The sequence below is a fragment of the Peromyscus leucopus genome, chromosome 12 (assembly GCF_004664715.2).
Source record: "Peromyscus leucopus breed LL Stock chromosome 12, UCI_PerLeu_2.1, whole genome shotgun sequence".
NCBI classification, from domain to species: Eukaryota; Metazoa; Chordata; class Mammalia; order Rodentia; family Cricetidae; genus Peromyscus; species Peromyscus leucopus.
The window spans coordinates 40,094,739-40,118,656 of NC_051073.1; the positions used below are offsets into that span (position 1 = coordinate 40,094,739).

The 23,918-nt window shown below is 39.1% G+C and overlaps 1 protein-coding gene across 2 annotated transcripts in view; it reads left to right on the forward strand.

Moving 5' to 3' along the window:
- The window catches only part of Tbc1d23 (TBC1 domain family member 23), a 56,651-nt gene that overhangs the window by 16,594 nt on the left and 16,139 nt on the right, over positions 1-23,918 (forward strand). For both annotated transcript variants that reach the window (XM_028867528.2, XM_028867529.1), the window contains exons 3-12: positions 275-380; positions 2,169-2,373; positions 7,092-7,215; positions 10,153-10,277; positions 10,364-10,410; positions 10,752-10,855; positions 14,693-14,815; positions 15,942-16,034; positions 20,246-20,416; positions 23,690-23,732. In XM_028867528.2, the coding sequence (XP_028723361.1) occupies positions 275-380; positions 2,169-2,373; positions 7,092-7,215; positions 10,153-10,277; positions 10,364-10,410; positions 10,752-10,855; positions 14,693-14,815; positions 15,942-16,034; positions 20,246-20,416; positions 23,690-23,732 (1,141 nt within the window). The remainder of the gene's footprint in view (positions 1-274; positions 381-2,168; positions 2,374-7,091; positions 7,216-10,152; positions 10,278-10,363; positions 10,411-10,751; positions 10,856-14,692; positions 14,816-15,941; positions 16,035-20,245; positions 20,417-23,689; positions 23,733-23,918) is intronic.

A 23,918-nucleotide genomic window follows, 5' to 3' on the forward strand; every position in this document is an offset into this window, starting at 1 on the left:
CTTAGTTTTACATTTCAAAAGAGTTGGCTTTAAATAAAGCCATGTTTGTAAGTATACAGATATTGTATAATTCACTCTATTCACTGAATACCATGAAGTGGGGAAATCTTCTATAGGAGAATTTTGTCACTTGATGGTGGTGACACTTTGGTGTACAGATACTTAAGCTTGTAATCTTGTTGTTATTCCTAAATTCCCGCTTTCTTTAGTGCAGTTATTGTACAGGAAGGAGCAGTAACAACGGTGCTAGTTGCTTCTACCGTCTTTCTTCCAGATCGCTCTGAACGTTGCAGGAAAAGGTGATAGCTTAGCATCCTGGGATGGTATTTTAGACTTGCCCGAGCAGAACACTATTCATAAAGATTGCCTAGAGTTTATTGGTAAGTTTGATAACTGCAAAAAAGTTATCTTGTTGTCATTTGTGATCTGTTGAATTTGTAAAAGTCTATTAAAAAGATTGGCCCTTTAAAAAAAACCTTGAGACATACAATTTTGAGAAAGAGCCCAGTTTTTACTATTCTTTTATATTATTGATTTTTTTTACACATTTACAGTTTTGTTGTGCTCTTCCCCTTGTTTCTCATGTAATTACAGGCTCACATGTTTATATGCAGCCTTCAGAAAAAGAAACTGTTTTCTCAAAGTTTATGGATTGCAGATCATGATCTACTGTTTTAAAATTGTTACAAATCATGGGTGAATAGGTTTCCTGACACTCTACAAATCTATGTTAATTCATGATCTATATTAAGCTAATGTAGTTTATACCTATCTTTTCTGATTATTTATAGTATGTTGGAATCTTTTGTTTTTCTGTTACTTCTTAGTTAATGCATTGGTTAAACAGGCTTCAGTGTACTAACTCTTCAGAAACTGTATCTGAGATGTAGCTTAGTGGAGTGCTTGCCTGGCTTATATAAGAGCCTGGGTTCTATCACCAGTACTATAGACAGACAGGCAGGCAAGCAGGCAGGCAGGCAGGCAGGCAGAAAGACTATTGTTAGTGTGAACAAAAGAAAGGGAATTTGAACCAGAGATTTGAAGACTTCACATGATGTATATTATATATTTCTGAGATTACCTTGATGTTAATAATAATGGTTATAGTTTTGTTCATATTTAATTTGTACTTTGTCTGTTTATTCTATATGAGAATACCAGTAGAGAAGTCATAGGTAATTTTGCTTGTGCATGTTTGATTAGCTTTATTACAAAATAAAAACTAAGGTTTAAAACAAGGGAAGGGAAGGAATAAAGTACTAAATTTTATGGTAGAGAATGAATTTTCCCTCTACTTACCAAAGCACCACATTGTGGAACACTTGATAGTCCTGTTAGAAAATTCCGTTGGCTTTCCAGCTCCATGGCTTATGCCTGTCATTGCCCACCAATCTGCCTCAAATTGGCCATCTTCCGTTTCACATGACTGTGGTCAATGTCACTAAGTACTGTTTGTTAGTAAACTGTCTTTTGTCTTCCCTTGTCTCTGAGGACTAGGGAAAAAACACAACACTTCATGTGAAACTGAGGGTTGTTCTGTAACAGCATTCTTGCTTTAAGTTAGAAAGAAGATTAGGGAGAATATATTCAGCATAAATATATCATTGTATGACTATGTCCTTAGGTAAAGCAGTACCATGTACAATGAGTATACACAATGACGGCTTTAAAAATTAAAATGAGGTTGTTATTAAGAATTTTAATGCCGGGCGGTGGTGGCGCACGCCTTTAATCCCAGCACTCGGGAGGCAGAGCCAGGCGGATCTCTGTGAGTTCGAGGCCAGCCTGGGCTACCAAGTGAGCTCCAGGAAAGGCGCAAAGCTATGCAGAGAAACCCTGTCTCGAAAAACCAAAAAAAAAAAAAAAAAAAAAAAAAAGAATTTTAACTATGTTTTTTCTTAGGTTTTGCGTCTGTGAACCAGTGTCTATTGAATAAAAGAACTACTAGATATAGCTCAGTGATAAAGCAGGTACCTAGCTTATGCAAAGCCTTGGTTCTATTTCCTTACTACAAAAATAAAAAATAAAATGATGAGAAAAGTACTGTCAGGACTTGACTGCTTTTATCCTAGTTTCAAACACCCCCAGAATGTATTTGTGGACAGGACACCCCGTCCCTGAGCCTCTAGTAGTCCCCTGGTAACTTTGGTTTGATGCTTTATTTCTAGAGCAGCTCTCAGTGCCAGAGGAGAAGGCAGCAGATTTACTTCTGGATGTGGAGTCTGTAATTACCTTTTACTGTAAATCACGCAATGTTAAGTACAGCGCATCCCTGAGCTGGACCCACCTTCTCAAGCCCCTGGTGTGTCTCCAGCTGCCTCGCAGCGACCTGTACAACTGCTTTTACGCCATCATGAATAAGTACATTCCCAGGTAAGGTAGGAAATCAAGTTTGTTAGATTTCTTTTGGTGGTAAAGAAAATAGGCCAAGTAATTTTTAAGGTTGCCAGAGGTATAATTGCTATTTGACTTTGTTCTTGTGACAAACATTTGGAAAAATTTATTGATTATGTGTCTGGGTGTCTTGCCTGAATGTATGTATGTGTATGACATGAGTGCCTGGTGTCTGGGGAGGCCAGAATGTGACATCTGATTTCTGGAACTGAATTTACAGATGGCTGTGAGTCCCCATGTGAGTGCTGGGAATCGAACCTAGCCCTCTGGAAGAACAGCCAGTGCAGTTAAGTGCTGAGCCATCTCTCCAGCCCCCATTATAAAGATTTTTAAAGGATTCTTTGTATTAGGAAGTTGCACTACTGGAGTTTATATTTGTAGCTTAACTTTAGGTTTGTTTGATGTTATTTTTAACCTTATTATCTTTACTGAAAAGTAAAACTAACAGGATTGTGTGAGTCCTACTTTCTGTGAGGTGCTGGGATTGCAGTTAGGAATGTCATCCTGCATGTACAGATAATTGGCAGTACTGCCTCACGGGAGCTACTTCAGGTAGGAACCTAGTCCTACATATACAGATGTTGAACTAGTAAAGTGAAATGTGCAGAGTCTTAGGAAGGTGAAATACAGAATGCTATAGGAATATGCTGTGGGTGACTTCATTTACCCTCAGGATCAAGGATGGCTTCCCCAGCCAATGATGCTTTTTGCCGAGACTAGACAGACATGTAGCTGCTTATGGAAGGGGCCGTGGCAGTGGGGAGGGTGGGGAGGCCCTCATAAGGCCGAAAATTGTTGTAGTTCCCACTGCTATGATTCAGACAGTCAGATTTTCAGAGCCCAAAGAAACTTTAATCTCGTCCAGTGGCTCAGCTGCGCAGCTGTGGATACACATGCTGGGAGTCTGCTCGTGCTGAGCTGCGCACCACTTCCTTGTTGAGGTTTTTGATCTGGATTTTACTGCTGGCCAATGATGTTACACATCCTTTTATGTTTATTGGTTATTTATCTTCTTTGGAGAAATGTTTAGCCAAAAACCAAATCTATAGGCAAAAAATATCTGAAGAAGAAAAAAAAAAAGGTTGGTTCAGCCAGAAGTCCCAGGAGTTTAAGTATAAGTATACTAGACCTATTTCTACATGTTTTTTTAAAGCTCCCTGGAGATTATAGTTAGAACAGAGTGGTGAAACTCTATGCTTCCTTGAAGCCATACTTCTCCATGTAAAGAAAACGGTCCCAAAGATACTGAAGGAGAAGGCCATGGTCATGGCAAAGCTGAAATTGGGATGCCTGGTTAGGAATCATTCTGTCACACTATAGCTGTCTGTGTTTTATTACTTCTCCTGGCCATCTCTCAGTAACAGAGCTAGTCACAGCAAGAGACATGACGTCCCAGCACTGTCTCTAAAGAATGATGGAGTGGCAGGTGGAGAGGAAGGGGCTGTTATATTCAACAATGTCACACATCATCTTGTCACATTCTTCCTGGTCCCTTTTGTTTGTTTGTTTGTTACTGTTGTCGTTATTTTTGAGACAAGTTTCTCTGTCTAACAGCCCTGGCTGTCCTGGAACTAGATTTGTAGACCAGGCTAGCCTTGAACTCTCAGAGATCTGTCTGCCTCTGCCTCTCGAGTGCTGGAATTAAAGATGTGCGCTACCACACCCAGCTGAGGAATCCTATTTTAATATATCATCTTACCACTGATTGGAACATAAGATGGGTAGACTGTATCAAGGACAAACCCTGTGGATGAGAGTAACATTGAGTATGCAGCCCTTAAACGAATACGGCTTCAGTGACCTTCTCCCAGTGATGCCCACTGTTTTACCTCAGCCACTGTTTATGTTCCCTGTGTCCTTCCTGCCTCTGTGTTCTACCTTAGCATTTGGTTGTTCTGCATTTACCCAATTGGGAAAGTACTCGGATTTAGGATTATTTTTACCAGGATAAATCCAGTTCTCTCTGGGCCTTCTGTGCGCTGCCATTTGTAATATCAAAAGGGGTAGATTGAAAGGTGGGCATGGAGGCTGGAGAGATGGCTCATCAGTTAAGAGCACTGGCAGCTCATGCAGAGGACCTAGGTTCTATTCCCAGCACCCACATGGCAGCTCACAACTGTCTGTAACTCCAGTTCCAGGAGATCTGACACCTTCTGACCTCTTCAGATACTGCATGAACATAGTACACAGACATACATTCAGACAAAATGCTCCAATATATAAAATACATTTTATAAGTTACAAACAAGCAAGCAAGCAAGCTGTGCATGGTGGCTCACCTGCAATCCCAGCACTTGGGAGGAGTGACAGGAGGATGGCTGTGAGTTCACGGTGAGCGTGGACTGCATAGTCAGTTCTAATCCAGCCTGGACTACAGGAGGAGACATTGTCTTGAAAGACAAAGATAAGACAGCAATAGTTGAAAGCCATAACAAACCATTGCATCAACGTTAAATATTGTATTTACGGATGTAATTTTCATTTATGCTCTCTGAATAGCATTTTTATTTATTTTTATTTTTGTAGTGCTGAGAATTGAACCTGTGTCCTTACACATGTCAAGTATATGTTCTACCACTGAACTAAATGGCCATCTCTAAATAACATTTAAAAATATTTTAATGATGCTTTTTAAAGTTTTTATTACATTATTTCTTTATTGTGTATGTATGCATGCACATGTGTATGTATGGAGGTCCGAGGACAGTCTGTGGGAGTGGGTTCCTGGGATTGAATTTAGGTCATGAAGCTTAGTGGCAAACGCCTTTACCTACTGAGTCATCTTGATGGCCCTAATTAATGATGCTTTCATGTTAAAGCTGTGATAATTATTTAGTGGACTGTTGTAAATGCAACTTTTTTTCTTTGCTTCATTTTCTTTTAAAGTTTGCTTTTTAAGGCTGTACCCCTCCAAAAATGAATTATTGAATTATGTACTAAGTGTCATTCCCCCCCGCCCCCAGGGTTTCTGTGTGTAGCTTTGGAGTCTGTCCTGGAACTCGCTTTATAGACCAGGCTGGCCTCGAACTCACAGAGATCCACTTGCCTCTGCCTTCCAAGTGTTGGGATTAGAGGTGTGCGCCACCACCTCCCGGCTATGTACAACGGTTTACATATGGGAAGATGGTAGGTAGCATTGCATAGTGAGCTAAGGCCCAGTTTCTGTGTTCAAGTCATAGTTCCTAATTTATTACTTGCTAGCAGTATGGCCTTCAGTGACATACTTGAACCTCAGTATTCTCATTTGTAAAGTGCGTATGGGGGTCGATAGGTTGTTTGTGAAGATAAAATGAAGTAAGTTTGTGAAATGTTTATTACAGTATGTGGTAGTGCTTCTTCCATAAGTAACTAGCTTTTATTATGATGGCCTGGGCTTTCACTACTACATCAGAGAACAGTCTTGCCTCGCTCCTTTGTACTGAGTAGGGCGCATCTCAGTACTAAAGCTGAGGTAGTTAATGGAGACTGAGCCGTGAGTGAAACCTACAGGCCTAAATGAAGAGTTCATAGTACCACCTGACTGTAACAGACCACTGGGCAGAGTAGCCATGTTTTTAGTGCTTTTGTTTGTTTGGTTTTAGATACAGTGGTTCAGAGGTCAGTAAGATCAAGCTCCTGAAAATGGGCTGTCTTGGATAGATTATTTTGCCATGAAATAACTGTTCAGTTTTGAGATGTAAAGTACACAATCACACATCTTGAGCACACCAACCATTTACTTGAAGGTGTGGCTTCTGTATTCCCATCAGAGGCAGCGTGTGGTCAGAAAGAGACAACCCTGTCTCCTGAGGACTGAGCTAGCATGTGGATCGCTCTGTACCTGCTCCACATGGAGCAGATGTGTGGCTACAGTTTGAAGTCAGGGTTTGGGTAGCTCCCATGACCACCCTAGGCAGATGAGCCTGCTTGTGGCTGACTAGATAAGATGCTTCCTGAGTTAATAGTGAGAGGCCACAGGGAATTCAGGCATCGGAACACGTTTCTATCCTTTTGCAATTCTTCTTTTGAAGTATCTGCACAGGAATGTGATATTTCTTTGGGAAAAGCCTTGTGATAATAAAAATGGCAGAGTATATATTTGGTGACTTACTTTGAAACAGTATATAAATTCAAGTTTTTCATCTTACTTAGACAACACCCTTTGAAGCTGGGCATTTAGTACTTTCTGGAATTTACTGTGGACACCTGGTACTTAGTTCATTTTGATAGTGTCTCAGGCTAAGGGGTCCTATTCTGAAATGTCATCTGTGGTCTTTCCAGACTTATGCCTTTGCTGAAAGACATTCCTCTCTGAACGTGTAAACTGTGATGCAAAACTGAAGCAGTCCAAGGAGTTTCTAGTTTCTTGGCAAGGAAGGCGGAGGCTGGACTCACTCTCAGGGCCTTCTAGATCTTTGGCTCCCCTGCCTGTGTCACAATAACCTAAATGCTATTTTTAGGGATCCCTGAAGTCCTTTCACTTGAGTGTTCCTGGGTTTGCCTGGAAAGCCTCCCTCAAGTGGCTGCAGGTCAGCCATAGCAGGTCAATGGGAAGATGTTAGAAGAGAGCTCGCCTGGCTCTCAGAGGGCTCGCTGTGCATCCTGGGATGCTCTGAGAGTGAAGGAGGAAATGGGTGTTCAGGAGGACTGAATGCCAGGGTGATCATGTCTGACTAGTAATGAGAAACTTTGCTTCTCTCTCTCTCTCTCTCTCGTAGGGATTGTTCCCTGAAGGGGAGGCCATTTCATCTCTTCCGATTGCTCATCCAGTACCATGAGCCTGAACTTTGTTCTTTTCTTGATACAAAGAAAATCACTCCAGACTCCTATGCACTCAACTGGGTAATAAAGTGAAAGTAGGAACATTTAATGAAAAATAGTTTCTATAAAACCATAGTTAGTTAGAGGCAGGAAAGAATGTGGGTTCAGAGCTAGGCTGGGCTATGTAGTAAAATGCTGAATCTCCCCAAGACCCCACAACATTAGTCTTTTGTTATTTTACATATATATATATATATATATATATATATATATATATATAAATAGCAGTAATATATTTCATATATATTAGTGAATATTATGTATTTATATACTTAAATATGATATGTATTAAAACTGATTTTTATATTTTTGTAAATATATATATATATAATGCTTATAAACTTTACGTGTTGAAACTATTGACAGTGTATATGAACTGATCAATAATCATGAGGAAAGCCAAAATTACCAAATGGTTAATATAAAAGACTATAAAAGAGTGCTTTTCCTTCTATATTTATATTTTCAGTGGGCTGTCTCATTCTAGATCTCATAGTTCCTCAGATCTTTGAGTCTCAGAACCCCATATGTTCTTACAATTTCTTGATGATTCATTGTCCATAACAATTATGTTGACTAGGAGGTAAAAACTAAGGAATTTTAATTATTTGTTGTTAGTTCATCTAAAAGTAATGCTAAATTTATTATATGCTAACATAATTAGCCTACCTAATGTCTGTATTTCCCAAAGAGAGTAGTGAGAATAATGCAATTATTTTATATTTTCATGTTTCATTATTGCTTGCTTAAATTAAAGACAGATGGGCTCATATAACTGCTTCTAAATGTATTCAGTTTGTAATGTTATCTCATAGTCTTCTGAGAATTCTGCTCATTGATGAGGGAATAAGTGTGCAATAGACAACTAAAAGTCTTAAGAATTTTTGTGAAATAGTGGTAATTTATGAATTTCCCAGTACAGAATCTTGGGGATTTTAGGATCCTCAGATCATATTCTGAGAATGCCCTACTAGGCTGACATGAAGATATTCCTACAGCATTGGTTGAGTGCTAGAAGACTACTAAGGATCTAAACATATTCTTTTTTTTTGCCACGTTTGTAATATGTGTCTTTTTTTAAAAAAAAAGATTTATTTATTTATTATGTATACAGTGTTCTGTCTGTATGTACCCCTGCCCAGCAGAAGAGGGCACCAGAACTCACTATAGATGGTTGTGAGCCACCATGTGGTTGCTGGGAATTGAACTCAGGACCTCTGGAAGAGCAATCAGTGCTCTTAACCTCTGAGCCATCTCTCCAGCCCTAAACATATTCTTTGATCATATCTTACCTACCGTTTCTTTAGGGAGCTTCCCATTCTGCCTCCTGGTAACTGTGTGAGCCTAGGCACTTGGCTCAGAGCTCCAGTTTCTTCATCTGTAAAATGGGAATAATAATATAATAATGTCTCAGGAGATGATGGGATCATTTAGAAATCATAAATGGTAATTCGAGCATCCTAACTGGTTTCATTTCCATATGCATTAAATCTCAATAGCCTCTTCCTCAGTTCTCTTGCCCAATTTTGTTATTTTGAGTTAAAAATAACAATGTTCGTATAAAATTGTAGCATCCCTGAGTTTATATGTTGCCATTAAACCTATTTATTTTTGTTAAAATAGGGAATCATTTCTTAAGCATTTTAATGATTAATGTTGGCCTCTGCCTAGGATATGACATTTCCAATGCCAAAACTCTACATTAGTACTCTGCTGTGCTAGAGGGTTTAAAATATGTGCTAAAACAACTAAGTTCTCTCCAGCTGGTCTGCCAGATAGTTTGCCTTTGATGAAATGCAAGGTGTTTTGTTGTTTTTTTATTTGGAACCCATGACTGAGGAGTGTAATGGTGTCTTTAGTTTAGCTGAGGTTAAGGATGGCTGCATATTCTAGTTAATATTCATACCTTCATGTCTGCATTTGTTATAGTAATTTTTTCAGAAAAAAAAAACCGAGAAAGTATTTTGGAGCATTTTTGTGCTTTAAAGCTTTCTGGTTAGATGCTCAGCCATGGGCTGTGGAATCATGGGCTTTTCCTAGTCCCAACACCACAGCTCAGCTCTATGAACTTAGGATAGTTATGTCATATAAGTCTAGTCCTTGTCTAGGGAGAGAAGCTTACTCTTAAGGCCTACTGTAAGAACTAACAGTACATAACAGTTACATAACAATAAGTTAGTGCCTGATACAAAGTCTCCACTAAATATTTATGTTCCCTTTAGCCATGAGATACTTTAAATGTAATTCTTTAGATGTAGTTATTTTTGGGTTTAAGGAAAACTTAATCGCTAGTGAAATTAGATCTTCATGTGTTTTAAAATAAAACACAGTTAGGTGGTAGAGAAAATCTAAATTAGTAACTCCTTTTACCTGAAACACAAAACCCAGAGAGCTCCCAAAAATCTAAAAAATTGAAGAATTTGAATTTTGTCTCAGATATTTCAGTGATTTATTTATATGTAAGCTTTGGGAGCAGCTGACATTAGTACTGAGTTGAGCTTTTACTAGACTCCTTAAGCTGCTGTGCCTGATCCTCTTGATTACCTTCTAAGCTGAATGCTTTCTGTAATCAGTAATAATGTGGTAGTTCACCTTACAAGTTCTGAATACCACATACAATGCGATGGAAGAGGTATATCTTGATCACTCTAAAGTTAGGCTAACTATCTCTTCTCAGCACTGGAGAAAATGAGTATTCTTTTGTGTTGTTTGTTTTTGTTTTTCACAGAAGTAGAAATGGAAGCTTTAATGAGGTTAAATGACATGCCTTAAGTCACACAGCTAGTTAAGTGGCCCCAGTATTCTGCCTTTGGATTTTATATGCTAAAGTTAAGGTACACACTAAATGCCAGGTGCAGATGATTTACTGTGATGTTACTGACTAGTTTGCTTCACTAACTTGAAAAGGCCGAGTCAGCTCCAGTGGTTTATGTTTCTCTCTCTCTTTCCTGACTGTAGCTTGGGAGCCTTTTTGCACATTACTGTTCCATCGAAGTCACCCAGGCAATATGGGATGGATATCTACAGCAAGCAGATCCATTTTTTATTTATTTTTTAATGTTAATTATCCTTGTAAATACAAAGTAAGTATCAAGTGTGTTATTCTTTTTTCAACTTTTGATATGGTGCTTTAATATTTAACTCAAGTTCACTTGGTTCCTTTTTACAGAGAAGTCATTTCAGCACAAGAGTCTGAGAGCAAAGAAGAAGTTATCCGTAAGTAGTGTAAAATAACACTTGAGGTCGTGTGATCTGCCTCTAACACAGTTACCTCATCCAGAGTGTTACAGGATGGGTGTGGCAGAGTTTTGAGGTTTCATTCAGCTCTCAGGTTCTTAAGCACTAATATCCACAAGGCCCTGGTCCAGTTCCCAGCATTGTGTAAAGGATGAAAACAAAACAGCCCGTCAGAGAATCACTGCTGAGATTGTTTATATGTTGCTTATGTTAGAACTGCTGTAGCTTTAAACAGGGACAATTTTCTTCACAAGTAAATGTGAAGAAAATACTTGATAAATAATTGATTAATTGTTGCCATGTCTGTCATTGCATTTCAGACTTCTTGGAAAATACTCCATCTAGCTTGAATCTGGAAGATATAGAAGACCTCTTCTCTTTGGCTCAGTATTACTGTAGTAAAACACCAGCTTCTTTTAGGAAGGTAAAAGAAGAGAAAGGCAAACTGGTCTGTGTTGGATGTTTTCTGTTCTTGTTTACATTGTAGTCACTTCAGTTAAACTATTTCAATTGTGGTTCTTTTCCACTTTTTAAAAAATGTGTTAGTTTGTTTTTGTGGTCTTCCACCATAAATTCTCTCCCTCGTAGAGAAATGGACTAAATAGACAGTTGTATCAACTGTCAACATGACTGCTGCTGCCCAATGGTATGGTTAACAGGAAGGCTTTTATTGTAGATATGAGAGAGAACAGCCAGAGGCATCTGGAAGAGTCCACAGCAGAGAGGAACATGGTTAGCAGACTGGACCTGTCCATGAGAGAAGCAGGAGCCGAGCAGAGAGAGGAAGAGTGTGGGAGAGTAGAAAGAAGAAAGTAGAAAAGCCCGAAAACACACACACACACACACACACACACACACACACACACACACACACAGTGGGAGGAAGGGAGAGAGAACGAGCCAGAGAGAGCAGAGAGGAAGATGAAGACAGAAAAGGGAGGACAAAGAGTGAGCAGAGAGGAAATAGCAGGGTTATAAGGAGAATGAGTAACTCGGGAGGGTGGGAGGGACTTCAGGGTAAGGGCGGAGGTGAGAAGAGCTAGGATGCTAGCATTGACTCTGAAATGTGTAACAGGTACCTGTGATGCTGAGGGAGCCTGAAGGCCAGCATGCGCTTTAGTATGCTAATAGCCACCAGATAGTCATTTGTCCCTTCTGTCAGTGATAAGGGAAATGGCTCCTTTTGATAGAGGGCAACTGACTTCACAAGTTCCTGAGGAATGCTGGCTTTTGTCTAACTGCCAGAATTTGGGGGAATGGAATTTCCTTTAGACTTGACAAAAATAATAGCAGGAAGTATCTTGCCTTTGTTCTGTTTCTTTGTTAGTTTCTAGTCATGTGGGTATTATTTCCTAAATTAGTGTTTTGTAACTTTGGAAATTGAGTGATCCAATGGTGGGTATGGAGTTGATCCTTGGGTAACCATAGATATGCAGAACTGCTTTACTGGGGTCACTTTACCTTAGAGGTATGTGTGTATATATATTTTCTTCTATCAGTTTTGGTGTCTTAGGTTTCATGGTTAGGGCTTTGATACATACGAAGATAGTTTTTATACAAGGTAATAGCTACAGGTATAATTAAATTCTGCATGTTTTCTCAGTACCATTTATTCATTATACCATTTGCTAAAAATGCTTTCTTCTCTTCAGCCTGTGTTTTTAGCATCTTGGTGAAGTGTAAATGGCTGGAGCACATGCACTCATGTTTGGGTCTTTGCTTTTGATCCATCGGTCTACATGTTGGTTTTTGAGCCAGTACCGTATTGTTTTTATTACTGTGGCTTTCTAATATATCTTGAGATCTGGGATGTTAATCCTCCAGCATTCTTCTTTTTGCTCAGGATTGTTTTGACTATCCAGGGTCTTTTGTGGTTCCATATGAATTTTAGAATAGTTTTTTTCTATTCTGTGAAGAATGAAATGGGGATTTTGATTGTGTTGAATCTTCAAATGGCTTTTGGTAGAATGGTCATTTTCATAATATTAATTCTACCAATGCATGAGCATTGGACGTCTTTCCATTTTCTAGTGCCTTTATCTCTTTCTTCAGAGGTTTAAAGTTTTTATTATCGAAGTCTTTCACTTCCTTGGATAGTTTTATTCATAGATATTTTCTTGATGTTGTGGTGAATGAGAGTATGTCCATGATCTCCTTTTCTCTATGTTTGGTTAAGTCTCTGCAACTACCACAGCCAGCAGAGTAGTGATCTGTGGGAGGCAAGAAGGCAGTTTGGTTTAACATGACTCAGTAGCCAGTGTTGGTTGAAAGTTCAGGAACCTGACCCTCCATAGTTTATCTTAAGCATGCTTAAACACAGCACAATTTGGTGAAAATTTTTCCTAGTGGTAATTAACTTAATTCTGAGCACAATAAACCTTAAGACATGACTACATTAAAACTCTTTGTAAAGTACATGTGACACCTTCCATAAAGATAGGTTCCTGTTGTTGGTTGGATTTTTTTACTTTTTCTTTGGGGTCCTGCCACACAGATCACAAATAAATCACACACACATGAGGCTTATTCTTAATTATAAATGCTTGGCCTTAGCTAGGCTTGTTGTTTGCCAGCTTTCCTTAAGTTATCCTGTCTGTCTTGTGCCTCTGGGCTTTTACCTTTCTCTATTTCTGTACACCTTTCTTTCTTTCTCTGTTGCTGGTTATGTAGCTGGGTGGCTGGCCCCTGATGTCTTCCTCCTTCTCTGACTTCTTTTCTCCCAGATTTCTCCTATATATTCTCTTTGTCTGCCAGCCCCACCTATCCTTTCTCCTGCCTTGCTGTTGGATGTTCAGTTCTTTTTAGACCATCAGGTGTTTTAGACAGGCAGAGTATCACAGTTTCACAGAGTTAAACAAATGCAACATAAACAAAAGTAACACACCTTAAAATAATATTCCTCAACAGGTTCCATAGATTGACAAATTCACTATAAGGGTCTGGGGGAGGGTCCAGTGTGGTTTCTGTCATACAGATAGTACAGAGGTAACCTAGCTCTTAACCACCTCCTCTCCCTGCCTTCTGGGTGGAAACAGGTCCATACATCTCTCCGTTGAAGAGACAACCTTGTGTATTTAATATTCCTGGTTCCCCTAGTGCTTATCTGTGAGCACAAGAGCCTCTGTGCCTCCTACCTTTGTTGTCGATGTATAGAAAAACTACTGATTTGTGCAAGGTGATTCTGTATCCAAACATGCAGTTGAATTTGCTCAGCATTCTGAGAAGTTTTCTGGTTGAATTTTTGGGGTCTCTTATGTATGTCATCTTCAAATAGGGATGCTTTGACTTCTTTTCCTATTTGGATCCCTTTAATTTCCTTTTCTTCCCTTATTGCTCCAACTAGTGCTTTGAGCACAATATTTTAGTTAGTTGGGCCAAGGATTTATCTATCTTATTTATCTTCACAGAGAACCAGCTCTTAGATTCAGTGATTCTTTGTATTGTTTTATTTCTTTATTTCTATTTCTGCTCTAATTTTTTTTTATAATTTCTTGCTAATTACTGGGTTTGGATTTAGTTTGTTCTTGTTTTTCCAGTTTTTTAAATAGCATCATTAAGTCATTTATTTGTGCTCTTTCTGATTTTTTTTAAAATAGGCAGTTGAACTGTAAATTTCTCTCATAGGAATGCTTTCACTGTGACCTAGAGGTTTTGTTGTGTTGTGTTTCCAGGGAATTTTTTATTTCTTCTTTGACCTATTCATCATTGTGCTCTTACTCCAGTGTTGGGGTTCAAACCCCCAGCCTTTTGGACAGGTCTTGCTCTATAGCCCAGGCTGGTCTGTAGTTGATGCAATACTTCTGTTTCACCTTCCCAGTTAACAGTGTGCACCGTTACACCAGGCAAACCCAGTGTCTTGAGCATACCGGGGAAGCTTATTCTACTACTGACTGCTTCAGCCCCAACAGTTAGTATTTAATGTAGGTATTAGGATAGAACTGTGTAGAAGGATTTTTCTTAGTCTTTGATTTTGTGTGAATTCTGACAGAGACTGACTGTGACGCGTGCGCGCGCGCGCGCACGCGCGCGCGCGCGCGCACACACACACACACACACACACACACGCACACGCACACACACGCACACGCGCACACACACACACACACACACAGAGTGAACTTTGAGATTCTATGTTACTAAGTTTTAAAAAATCAGTTAGGCTCAAGGTGGTAACAATTCTACATTTTATCATAGTTTAAAATACTTGTAGGAAGAACGTTTTGATTTTTCTTGTAACGTTTACCGTTTTCTCTTTGTGTAGGACAATCATCATCTCTTTGGTAGTACGCTATTGGGAATCAAGGATGAAGAGGCAGATCTGAGCCAGGCTCTGTGTCTGGCTGTTTCGGTGTCAGAGATCCTTCAAGCAAACCAGCTGCAAAGGGTAAGCCAAGCAAAACCCCGTCAGAAGCTGTGCCCTGGAAATGTGTAGAGCTGGGGCTGCAGTTACAGTGGAGGGTTAGCACGGATTTTGTATGATTGAGGCCCTGGGTTCAGTACCTGCTACTGACAAGAAATAATCAGCATTCCCACACCATTCATTTACATCCCATTGCCTAGAGATAAAGATGCTCCGTCTCCTGTCCATGTGGCTTGTGTATTTGTATTGCCAACAATTACTCTCATCTCTCTTGACAACACTTTTATAAACTGCTCCCTGTTCACATGTCATTAAAGCAAATGAACATGGAATTGTGTGAAGAACTTAAAGGGGTGGACTTAGCCTTTGACAGTTAAGTCCTGGACAGTTACACAGCTTGCTGAATTATATGGTTTAATGCCATAAAGCAAACCAAAGAGAGTTATGAAAATATGTCATGGTTTTCTAGTGTGTTCTTCATAAAAATGAGTCAGTTTAATGAGTGAGCTTTCTGGGTATGTGCCGAAATGACAGTGCCATGGCTAAGCTCTGGAATATGTGCTGTATTTCCAAGACTGCCTGGAAGAGGCTCAGCTGTGAGAAGATGGGGCTTTTATAGCACATCAAGTTCAACTTCCTACTGTAGCTCTGTCTTTGTCTGGGCTTGTAAACAGTCACTCATGTTTTTCTTTTCATAAGTAACATTAAAAAGAAAATAAAGTCCAGGTTAAAAAGACTCATGTGAACCTAGCTCCTCCATATACTTAAAAACATTTAGTTCTTTGAATTGGATTGCTGGTAAATTTGTGGACCCGAAAATAATTTTATCTGGCACTGTGTTTAAGATAATAAAAAGTGTTGATTTCCACTATATTTGGTATTTCAGCTCAAATTGCTAGACTCTTGCTACATATTGAGACTTTCAAGCTCAATACATTAAAAAAAATGTGTTAACTATTTAAAACAGACATAAGTATTTAGGTCCTAAAAGTTACTTTTTTGTGTCTATACAAATTGGGTCCTCCTAATTCCCTATGAGATCCATTTACAAAACTCTTGTTCCCCATGTTTTGGTTTCTTTTCATGGTTCTGTCATGTGATGTGAACTTCCTGTCAAATTCCAGAATGTCAAATGTTGTTTCCCTTTCAGGAAGGAGTCCGGTTCTTCGTGGTGGACTGCCGTCCTGCAGAACAGTATAATGCCGGGCATTTGTCAACGGCCTTCCACTTAGATTCAGACCTGGTTAGTACGAGTGCGGGGCAGATGTCCTACAAGAGACAGTGCTTTCCCCTTTGGCTCATGACCAGGTTTCATGACCTGATGAGGATGCTTTCCTTTTGCTTAAGGCAGAGTCTGCCTGTGGGTAGGGCTAGAGTTCCCTTTTTTCCTGGGGTCAGTGTCATCATAGAGAGTGACCCCTGTTAACTGTGGCTCACTGTTCCTTCCCATTGTTATGTCAGTCAATTCTGCACTCGCTGTGAGCAATCTCAAGGGTAGATCACTTAGCATTGTGCCTTGCACCTAGTAAGTACTGTAGAAATATGAGCTCTTAGCATAATTGGATAAGACACCTAGATGGTTTTGCTGGAAGCTGTTTTTAAAGTTTATGAGTATGTATATAAAAAGCTGATAGGTGGGTGCAGTAGTAGCTGACATGTACGTGCTTACCTGTTAAAGTTACTGTCCTTGGGTGATTTCTGTTGGAGAAGTGGGTAAAATATATATGGTCATAAGGGTGCTTAGAACTGTTGAAACTGGCACCATGTAAGCCACTCTGAGGTTGTAGAGCCTCAGAGGTAGGAGCAGACATAGGAATAGGGAGAAACCCCCCCTACACACACACCCAGCTACCACCACCACTGCCTTCTATTCTCTTCCTCATCATGCCTGGAGATGGTGGCTCTGGGCCCGGAGGGTGTGTTTCAGGGCTGGGTGGTATTGAGAGGAACTGACAGAAAGTGAAGGTAGGGCACAGAATTCTGACATCATGGGTGAGAAAGGACATGTTAGCCTATGGGTGTCCCCTGCATGAACGCTGTGCCTCTCCCTCTGATTTCTGCCATGCTTGTTCTTGGAATTTACTCGTGATTGATAGATACCTTCATTTTCATGAATTAACATTCTTTTAAAAAAATATTCTGAATAAGCTCTATTATCGGCTTGCTCAATCTTCACCTTTAATACATATGTACATATTTCTTCTTTTGCAACTTTATTTTTGCTTAACAGTTTCTTAGAGATCTTTCATTTAAACACATTTCCTTCAATGTTTCATAAAGGTCCCTGGTACAGATATTACCATAGTTTGTTCTTGATTAATGTACATTTGAATTACTTTCAGTTTTTGTGTAACAAAGCTGCTGTTGAAAACATTACACATATGTTGTGTAGTTTTTCACATAGTTCTGTAAAGAAGTAGACGATTCGAAGTCAAGTTATTGGGTTAAGGGCTATGGACATTGCTCTTTAGAGATCCGAAATACTGTGGACCTCATCTGGGCGTGTTTTGTAGCAGCCACATTCTTGGGCATTATCAGTCATGGGTTCTAGAATGATGGCTGAAAATAGAGGTAAACAAGTAAGGTGCAAACACCTTTTGTCTCTCTTTTTAAAGTTTTCTTTTCCTATGGTGCTGGAGAGATGGATAAGAGGTTAAGAGCACATGTTGATCTTGCAGAGGACTTGAGTTTGTTTCCCAGTACCCACACGACAGCTCACAATTGCTTATAAGTCCAGGTCCAGGAGATCTGACCCATCTTCTGGCCTCCATATGAACAAGTGCATATTGGTGCATTCACACACACACACACACACACACACACACACACACACACACACACACACATAACCATAAATAAATCTTTAAAACTAATGTAAGAAACTGCTCTTCTCTCTGATCTGTTTTTTATTGCATTTTTACTGTAGTTTATATATGATTTCAGTAAGAATAGCTTAAAATTTTTGTAGTTATTGGCATATTTAGTTCATTCTGTATAAAAAGGAGTTTTTGATCTTTGTTTTATCAATACCTAAAGTAAATGATAAGTAAATGGTCTCTATTGTTTCTGATGTTTTCTAAGAAATACATGGATTGCCTTGTAAGTGGAAACTATTTTGTGTAAAAGGATTTCTTTACCATTTATTAACAAATAAAACCCATGCACAAATATGAAAGAACAAAAGGGGAACTTGAGCTGAATGACAAACCACCACTAACACCCACCATCACTTGCTCCTTGCTTGAAATGGGCCACACACTCCTCCACTCTGCCTCTTCTCTCAGTCATATCTATCCCCATTGAAAACCCTGCCCCTTGGACCAAAACACTCCTCTCAATTAGCTAGCAGACTGGTGACAGAATTCTTGTAACATTTCCCCCTTTTTGTCTTAAGGAAAGGTTCTAATTCTAACATAGTAAAACTATATACAATAAGAATTGTTGTCAACTAGTGTCCAAATAGAAAGGAAAGGTAAGAACCTTAACAAAAATGAAATTACATACAAGAACAATTATCAAGTAAGAAATACATTCTCGATGTTCAGTCCATAAGTAATTGACAAATTTATAGAGGTTACTCCATTAGCTGTCCTCTCCTGAAGAGTTCAAACTTTTGTACTTAATATGCCTTTTGCCAAGATTCAGGAGAACTGTAACTGTTAGTCTTCAACCCCATCAGAGACCTGAGAAGGAATTAATATTACCTGAGTAAGCAGGAAGTGCAAGCAAGCGACTTCCAAAGAATGTGAGAAATGACAGAAACAGCTGACTTCCTGGACAGTCCCCCAAGGTTCCTCTGCAGAATTGGGGTATATATCTTTGGCCTACAGGTCTAGAATGTCTGACAGATGTTTTTCAGAAGCAGGAAATTTTGAAGGACTGTCTTACTCTGTCTTTGCAAAATTCGACAGTCACCTTTCTTTGTGTTCTGCTTGTCCAGTTTGGACAGCATACTGTCAACATTCAAGGCAAGGGCAGTTTCTTGCCCTAAAGGCTAGTTTTTGCCACAAAGAAAGCAAACTCCATATGAAGTTTCTTCAATGCCCATCATCTTTTTTAGAAGTAGATCAGTGCTGCCAGGAGCAGACGTATCTCATGTTGAGGAAAGTCTTAAGTTATTAAAACATTTTAAATGCTATATTCTGTAGATCTTTGAATCGTTTGAGGATTACCTGTCTATCTGAAATATATCTCTGTATACCTAGAAAACCTAACTAACATGACTATAGTTATGATATTTGATAGTTATGAGTGACTATTAGCCTTTATTTTTTTATTATCCTAAATAGCTTTTAAGGACTAACTTCACATTGCATAATTAAACAAGTTGTAAGGGAGGAGTATAAGTAATGCCTTAAGCAAAAATAGAATCAGATGTATAGTATAAGGACAATAACTTCAGATTCGAAACAATATACAAACATACCTTAAACAGAAGTAGAAACATATATATATAGTATAACAAAAATAACCTTAAATTGGTATCAATATACAAAAATTCATACCAATATAAATTATTTAAGACTAGTAGTTGCTTTTTTAGTTTGAAGTAGATTCAATAATTTACCTTTTTATCCTATCATATCTATCTCCCCACCCCCCCCTTTTTTTGACCATACCCAGTAACAACTTGTAACTAACCCCCCTACACAATGGCAAATATCCATAACCCAGTGAAAGACCAAAAACCTTCAACCCCACCTCTTGGGCGTTGTGTACTTAAAATTACTTCCTGCTGTCCAAGGGGCAACAGCATCTCTAGGGGATCCTGAAAAAAACCAAAACAATGGTCAAGTCCTGGGAGAGCTAGCTCTATCATTTGTTGTCAGTCTCTGAGTAATGGGAAAGTCAAGGGCTTGTCTGAAGTCCGGGCTGGAGTAGTACATGAGGGTGGACCATCTCAGCTAGCTACGGTGGAATTATTCTGAGCAGTGTGTAGTCTAAAACTGATCTTGGGCAGAGTCAGAAGAGTGGCCAGGCAGAAGCAGGGGGAGCAAGAGATGAGTGGGCCATGCTAATAAAGGTGCCACCATGTGGCAGAGCGTAAATAAGGAATATGGGTTAACTTAAAATTTAAGAGCTAGTTAGCAATAATCCTGAGCTATTGGCTGAGCATTTATAATTTGTATTAAGTCTCTGAGTCAGCTGTTTGGGAAGCAGCTACTGGTTGAACGGCTGCGGGACAGGAAAACTCTGCCTATGGTTTTGATCTGTAGTTTTTACTTATTCTGTTTGAAGTTAAACCCTTTTAGCCACCATGATTTTTTTCTCAGCCTTTGTTCCAATATGTACATGAAACTTTTATTTTATCCCCGGAGTTGTACTTACCTAACTAAACCTTTTCATTTTCCATTCCTTTTATGCTTGGTTTTAATGTTGGTAGTGTGCTTGGAAATATATTTCAAGGTTTGCAAATGTATGTTTGTCAAATTTCAAATTTTTGAAATTGTCTAGATGCTCCAGAATCCATCCGAGTTTGCACAGTCAGTGAAGTCCTTGCTGGAAGCACAGAAGCAGTCCCTTGAGTCTGGCTCCATAGCCGGTGGGGAGCACCTCTGTTTTATGGGCAGTGGCCGAGAGGAAGAAGACATGTATATGAACATGGTGCTGGCACACTTTTTACAGGTATGCTGACGTAGACCATCCCATCTGGCTTGGTTGTTGCCGACACCTTGAAGAAATCCACAGCTAATGAGTATGCTTTTGTATGCTTTACAAGATTTATCTATATTCTTTATAACTGCTTCTTTACTTGGTATCTTATTAAGAAATATCTTTTTGCAACATTTTTGTTATATGCTTATATGATATTTTTAGTTATAAACCATATGGAATCAATTTTTTGTGTAAGAAATGATGTAGGATGTGATTCTTTTTTAACTAACTGTGCTATCGCTTTGCTGATGAGTTTCCTTAACATACTGGCTTCCTCTATGCCAGAATGGATATCTGTGCCAGAATGTATCCCCAGATTACTCTGTTGTATTCATCTTTCTCTCTTCATGTTCTAGAACTTTAAATAGTAGAGATCTGATTTATTTGAATGCTTTTACTTGTTTTGATTATATATATTGTGTATGTATGTATGTGTGTGTATGTATATATATTACCCATGACATATTTTCTCCCTGGGGCTTTAACACAGCTCCTGTGCATTGGTGATTTTATGCAGTTGACCCTCTGCCTCAGTGGCTCAGCCATTGATGGCTCTTTATAAAAACAGCTGTTAGTTCAGTACTTTTTCTGGTCGGTCCCACCCTGAAGTCCACCCACAGGAAGACAGTGGTCTTGATCCTCCACAGCCACTCCATCTTGATTCATTTCTAGTTCTGTTGTATTTTCTGAGGGACTTGGTTTGAGAAAATTCTTCTAACACGTAAGTCTTTGGGAAAAACGTCAGAGAAGCAAAGGTCTTTGGCAGAGGGTTTATTCAGTGCCTTTATACATTCTTAAGGTTTATTTGAGAGAGTGCAGAGTTCGTACTCACCTTAGTCATAAACCTAACTGGCCCATTTAAAAATGTTCCAGTATAAACTATGCTGTAAGGGATATCATATGGCAAGAGTTTGGACTATTATGAACTTTGTTGTTTATTATTTCAATTCTTTTTTTTTTTTTTTTTTTTTGGTTTTTCGAGACAGGGTTTCTCTGTGTAGCTTTGCGCCTTTCCTGGAGCTCACTTGGTAGCCCAGGCTGGCCTCGAACTCACAGAGATCCGCCTGCCTCTGCCTCCCAAGTGCTGGGATTAAAGGCGTGTGCCACCACGCCCGGCTATTATTTCAATTCTTGATGGAGTTTTAGAATTCCTTCCCCCTATTTTCATCACAAAACTTTCAAATAAATTGCAAGGTAGAAGAATTGGGGGCCTGGGGAGATGGCTTAGTACAGTGCTTGTCACAGAGTCTTGAGGACCTAAGTTCAATCCCTACCACACACATAAAAAGTCTGGTGTGGTGGTGTGCACCTATAATCCCAGAATGATGGGAAATACAGACAGACAGGAGGATTCTTGGAGCTCTCATCTAGCTCCAGGTTCAGTGAATGACGTTGTCTCAAAAAAGATTGCAAGCTCATGAGGAAGACTTACCATTGATTTCTGGCTTTTGCCTACACATGCACACACCACACATGTATTTGTACGCCCCAACACACATGCACACACGCAAAATGAAGATAAATAAAAATAGAAAAGTAGGGGACTAGAGAGTTGGCTAGCAGTTTGGTTCCCAGCATCCACTAAAGACAACTTGCATCTTTCGGTAATTCCAGTTTCAGGGGATCTGATGTCTTTGCAGGCAACTGCACTCACATGCATATACCTACACAAATAAATATAAGGTTTTTTTTTTTTTTAATCTTTAAACGTTTTGTTGTTATTGTTGGTGGCGGTGGTTTGTTTTGTTTTGAGTCAGGTTTTCTCTACCTAGCTCTGGCTGTTCTGAACTCACTTTGTAGATCAGACTGACCACAAACTCACAGATATCCACCTGCCTTTGCCCTCCAAGTGCTTGGGATTAAAGGATTAAAGGTGTATTCCATCACAACCAGCTAATTTTTTTTTTAAAGTGGAGGAACAGACTGTGATAAAATCTTTATAACATAATCATACTGTCATACTTTAGTACAAAAAATAGTATTCTCATTTTCTTGCTTTTTATGGCTTTTAAATCATGGCATTGTTATGTTTTTAATTTATGGGTTTCCAGTTTTTAATTGTATCCTTGCATGTATTTGTTGAAACAACCCAATTAATTTGTCTTTGTAGTTTTCCTACTACTAGTTTTCTGCTTATGTTCACCTGGTGTTTCTTTCTCCATCTCTGCTTTGTTTTGCCACCACTTAGATCCATTACGTATTTTTCCTTTTGATTTTGAATTAGAAAATGACATTTTAGTTCATTTCTGTGTATGTGCACATACATGCATGACATACTGCACCAGTGTGCACATACACGCACGACATATTGCACCAGTGTGCACATACAAGCACGACATATTGCACCAGTGTGCACATACAAGCACGACATATTGCACCAGTGTGCACATACACACACGACATATTGCACCAGTGTGCACATACAAGCACGACATATTGCACCAGTGTGCACATATACGCATGACATATTGCACCAGTGTGCACATACACACATGACATATTACACCAGTGTGCACATACACGCACGACATATTGCACCAGTGTGCACATACACGCATGACATATTGCACCAGTGTGCACATACAAGCACGACATACTGCATACAGGGAGTAGAGCACGGCTCGTGAGATCCCGTTCTCCTCCTACCGCCTGGGTTCTGGAGGTCAGACTCAGGCTGTCAGGCTTGGTGGCAAGTGCCTTTACCTGCTGAGTCATCTTTTTGGCCTTAGTTGTTTTGGTTGTTGTTTTGTTTCTCCCCTTTTATGTAGCCCAGGCTGTCTCAGCCTTGCAACCTTGAGGACTTAGCATCTAATGTTTACAAGTTTTTAGTAGTTTGCAAAATGGTAATTCCGTCATTTCCTTTTTTATAACCAGCTATAATATTTTTATATTACCTTTTAGTAAAGGACACAAAAGATTTGAAACTTTAAAAACTTACTTTGATGACATTCTGAAATGTCATTTCATTCTGTTTTGTTGACCCTTGTACTGTGGAGACTGTAACACAAATAAAACCACACACAGTCTTAATAGCCATGAAGCTGTTCCCTGTCTTTTGCTCAAGCACCATCCCCTACAACATGCCAGATCAAGACATGTTACTCAGTGCTGAAGTCCAGACTGTCAAGGAAAGTGATGTGTTAGAAATGTAAGATATACCTATATATTTTAGGACCTTAGGACTATCCAGAGCTTTAACTAAGTTGCATTTTGTAATAATTTGCATTTTGTCTTTTATTACAGAAAAACAAAGAATATGTTAGTATTGCCAGTGGAGGATTTATGGGTAAGTCTTTAATGCATTAATTTTGCTTCTACTTTTCAGACAAAAAATACAGTGATTATCAGTAGCGCTGATTTAGAATTATAAACTAGTTATTGTGTATCTTCTGTCTCCAGTCATTTCGTAGTTCCAGAAAAGGGAAGGCAAGCAGAGCATACATAGGTAACAAATGACATAGGCGATTGAAAT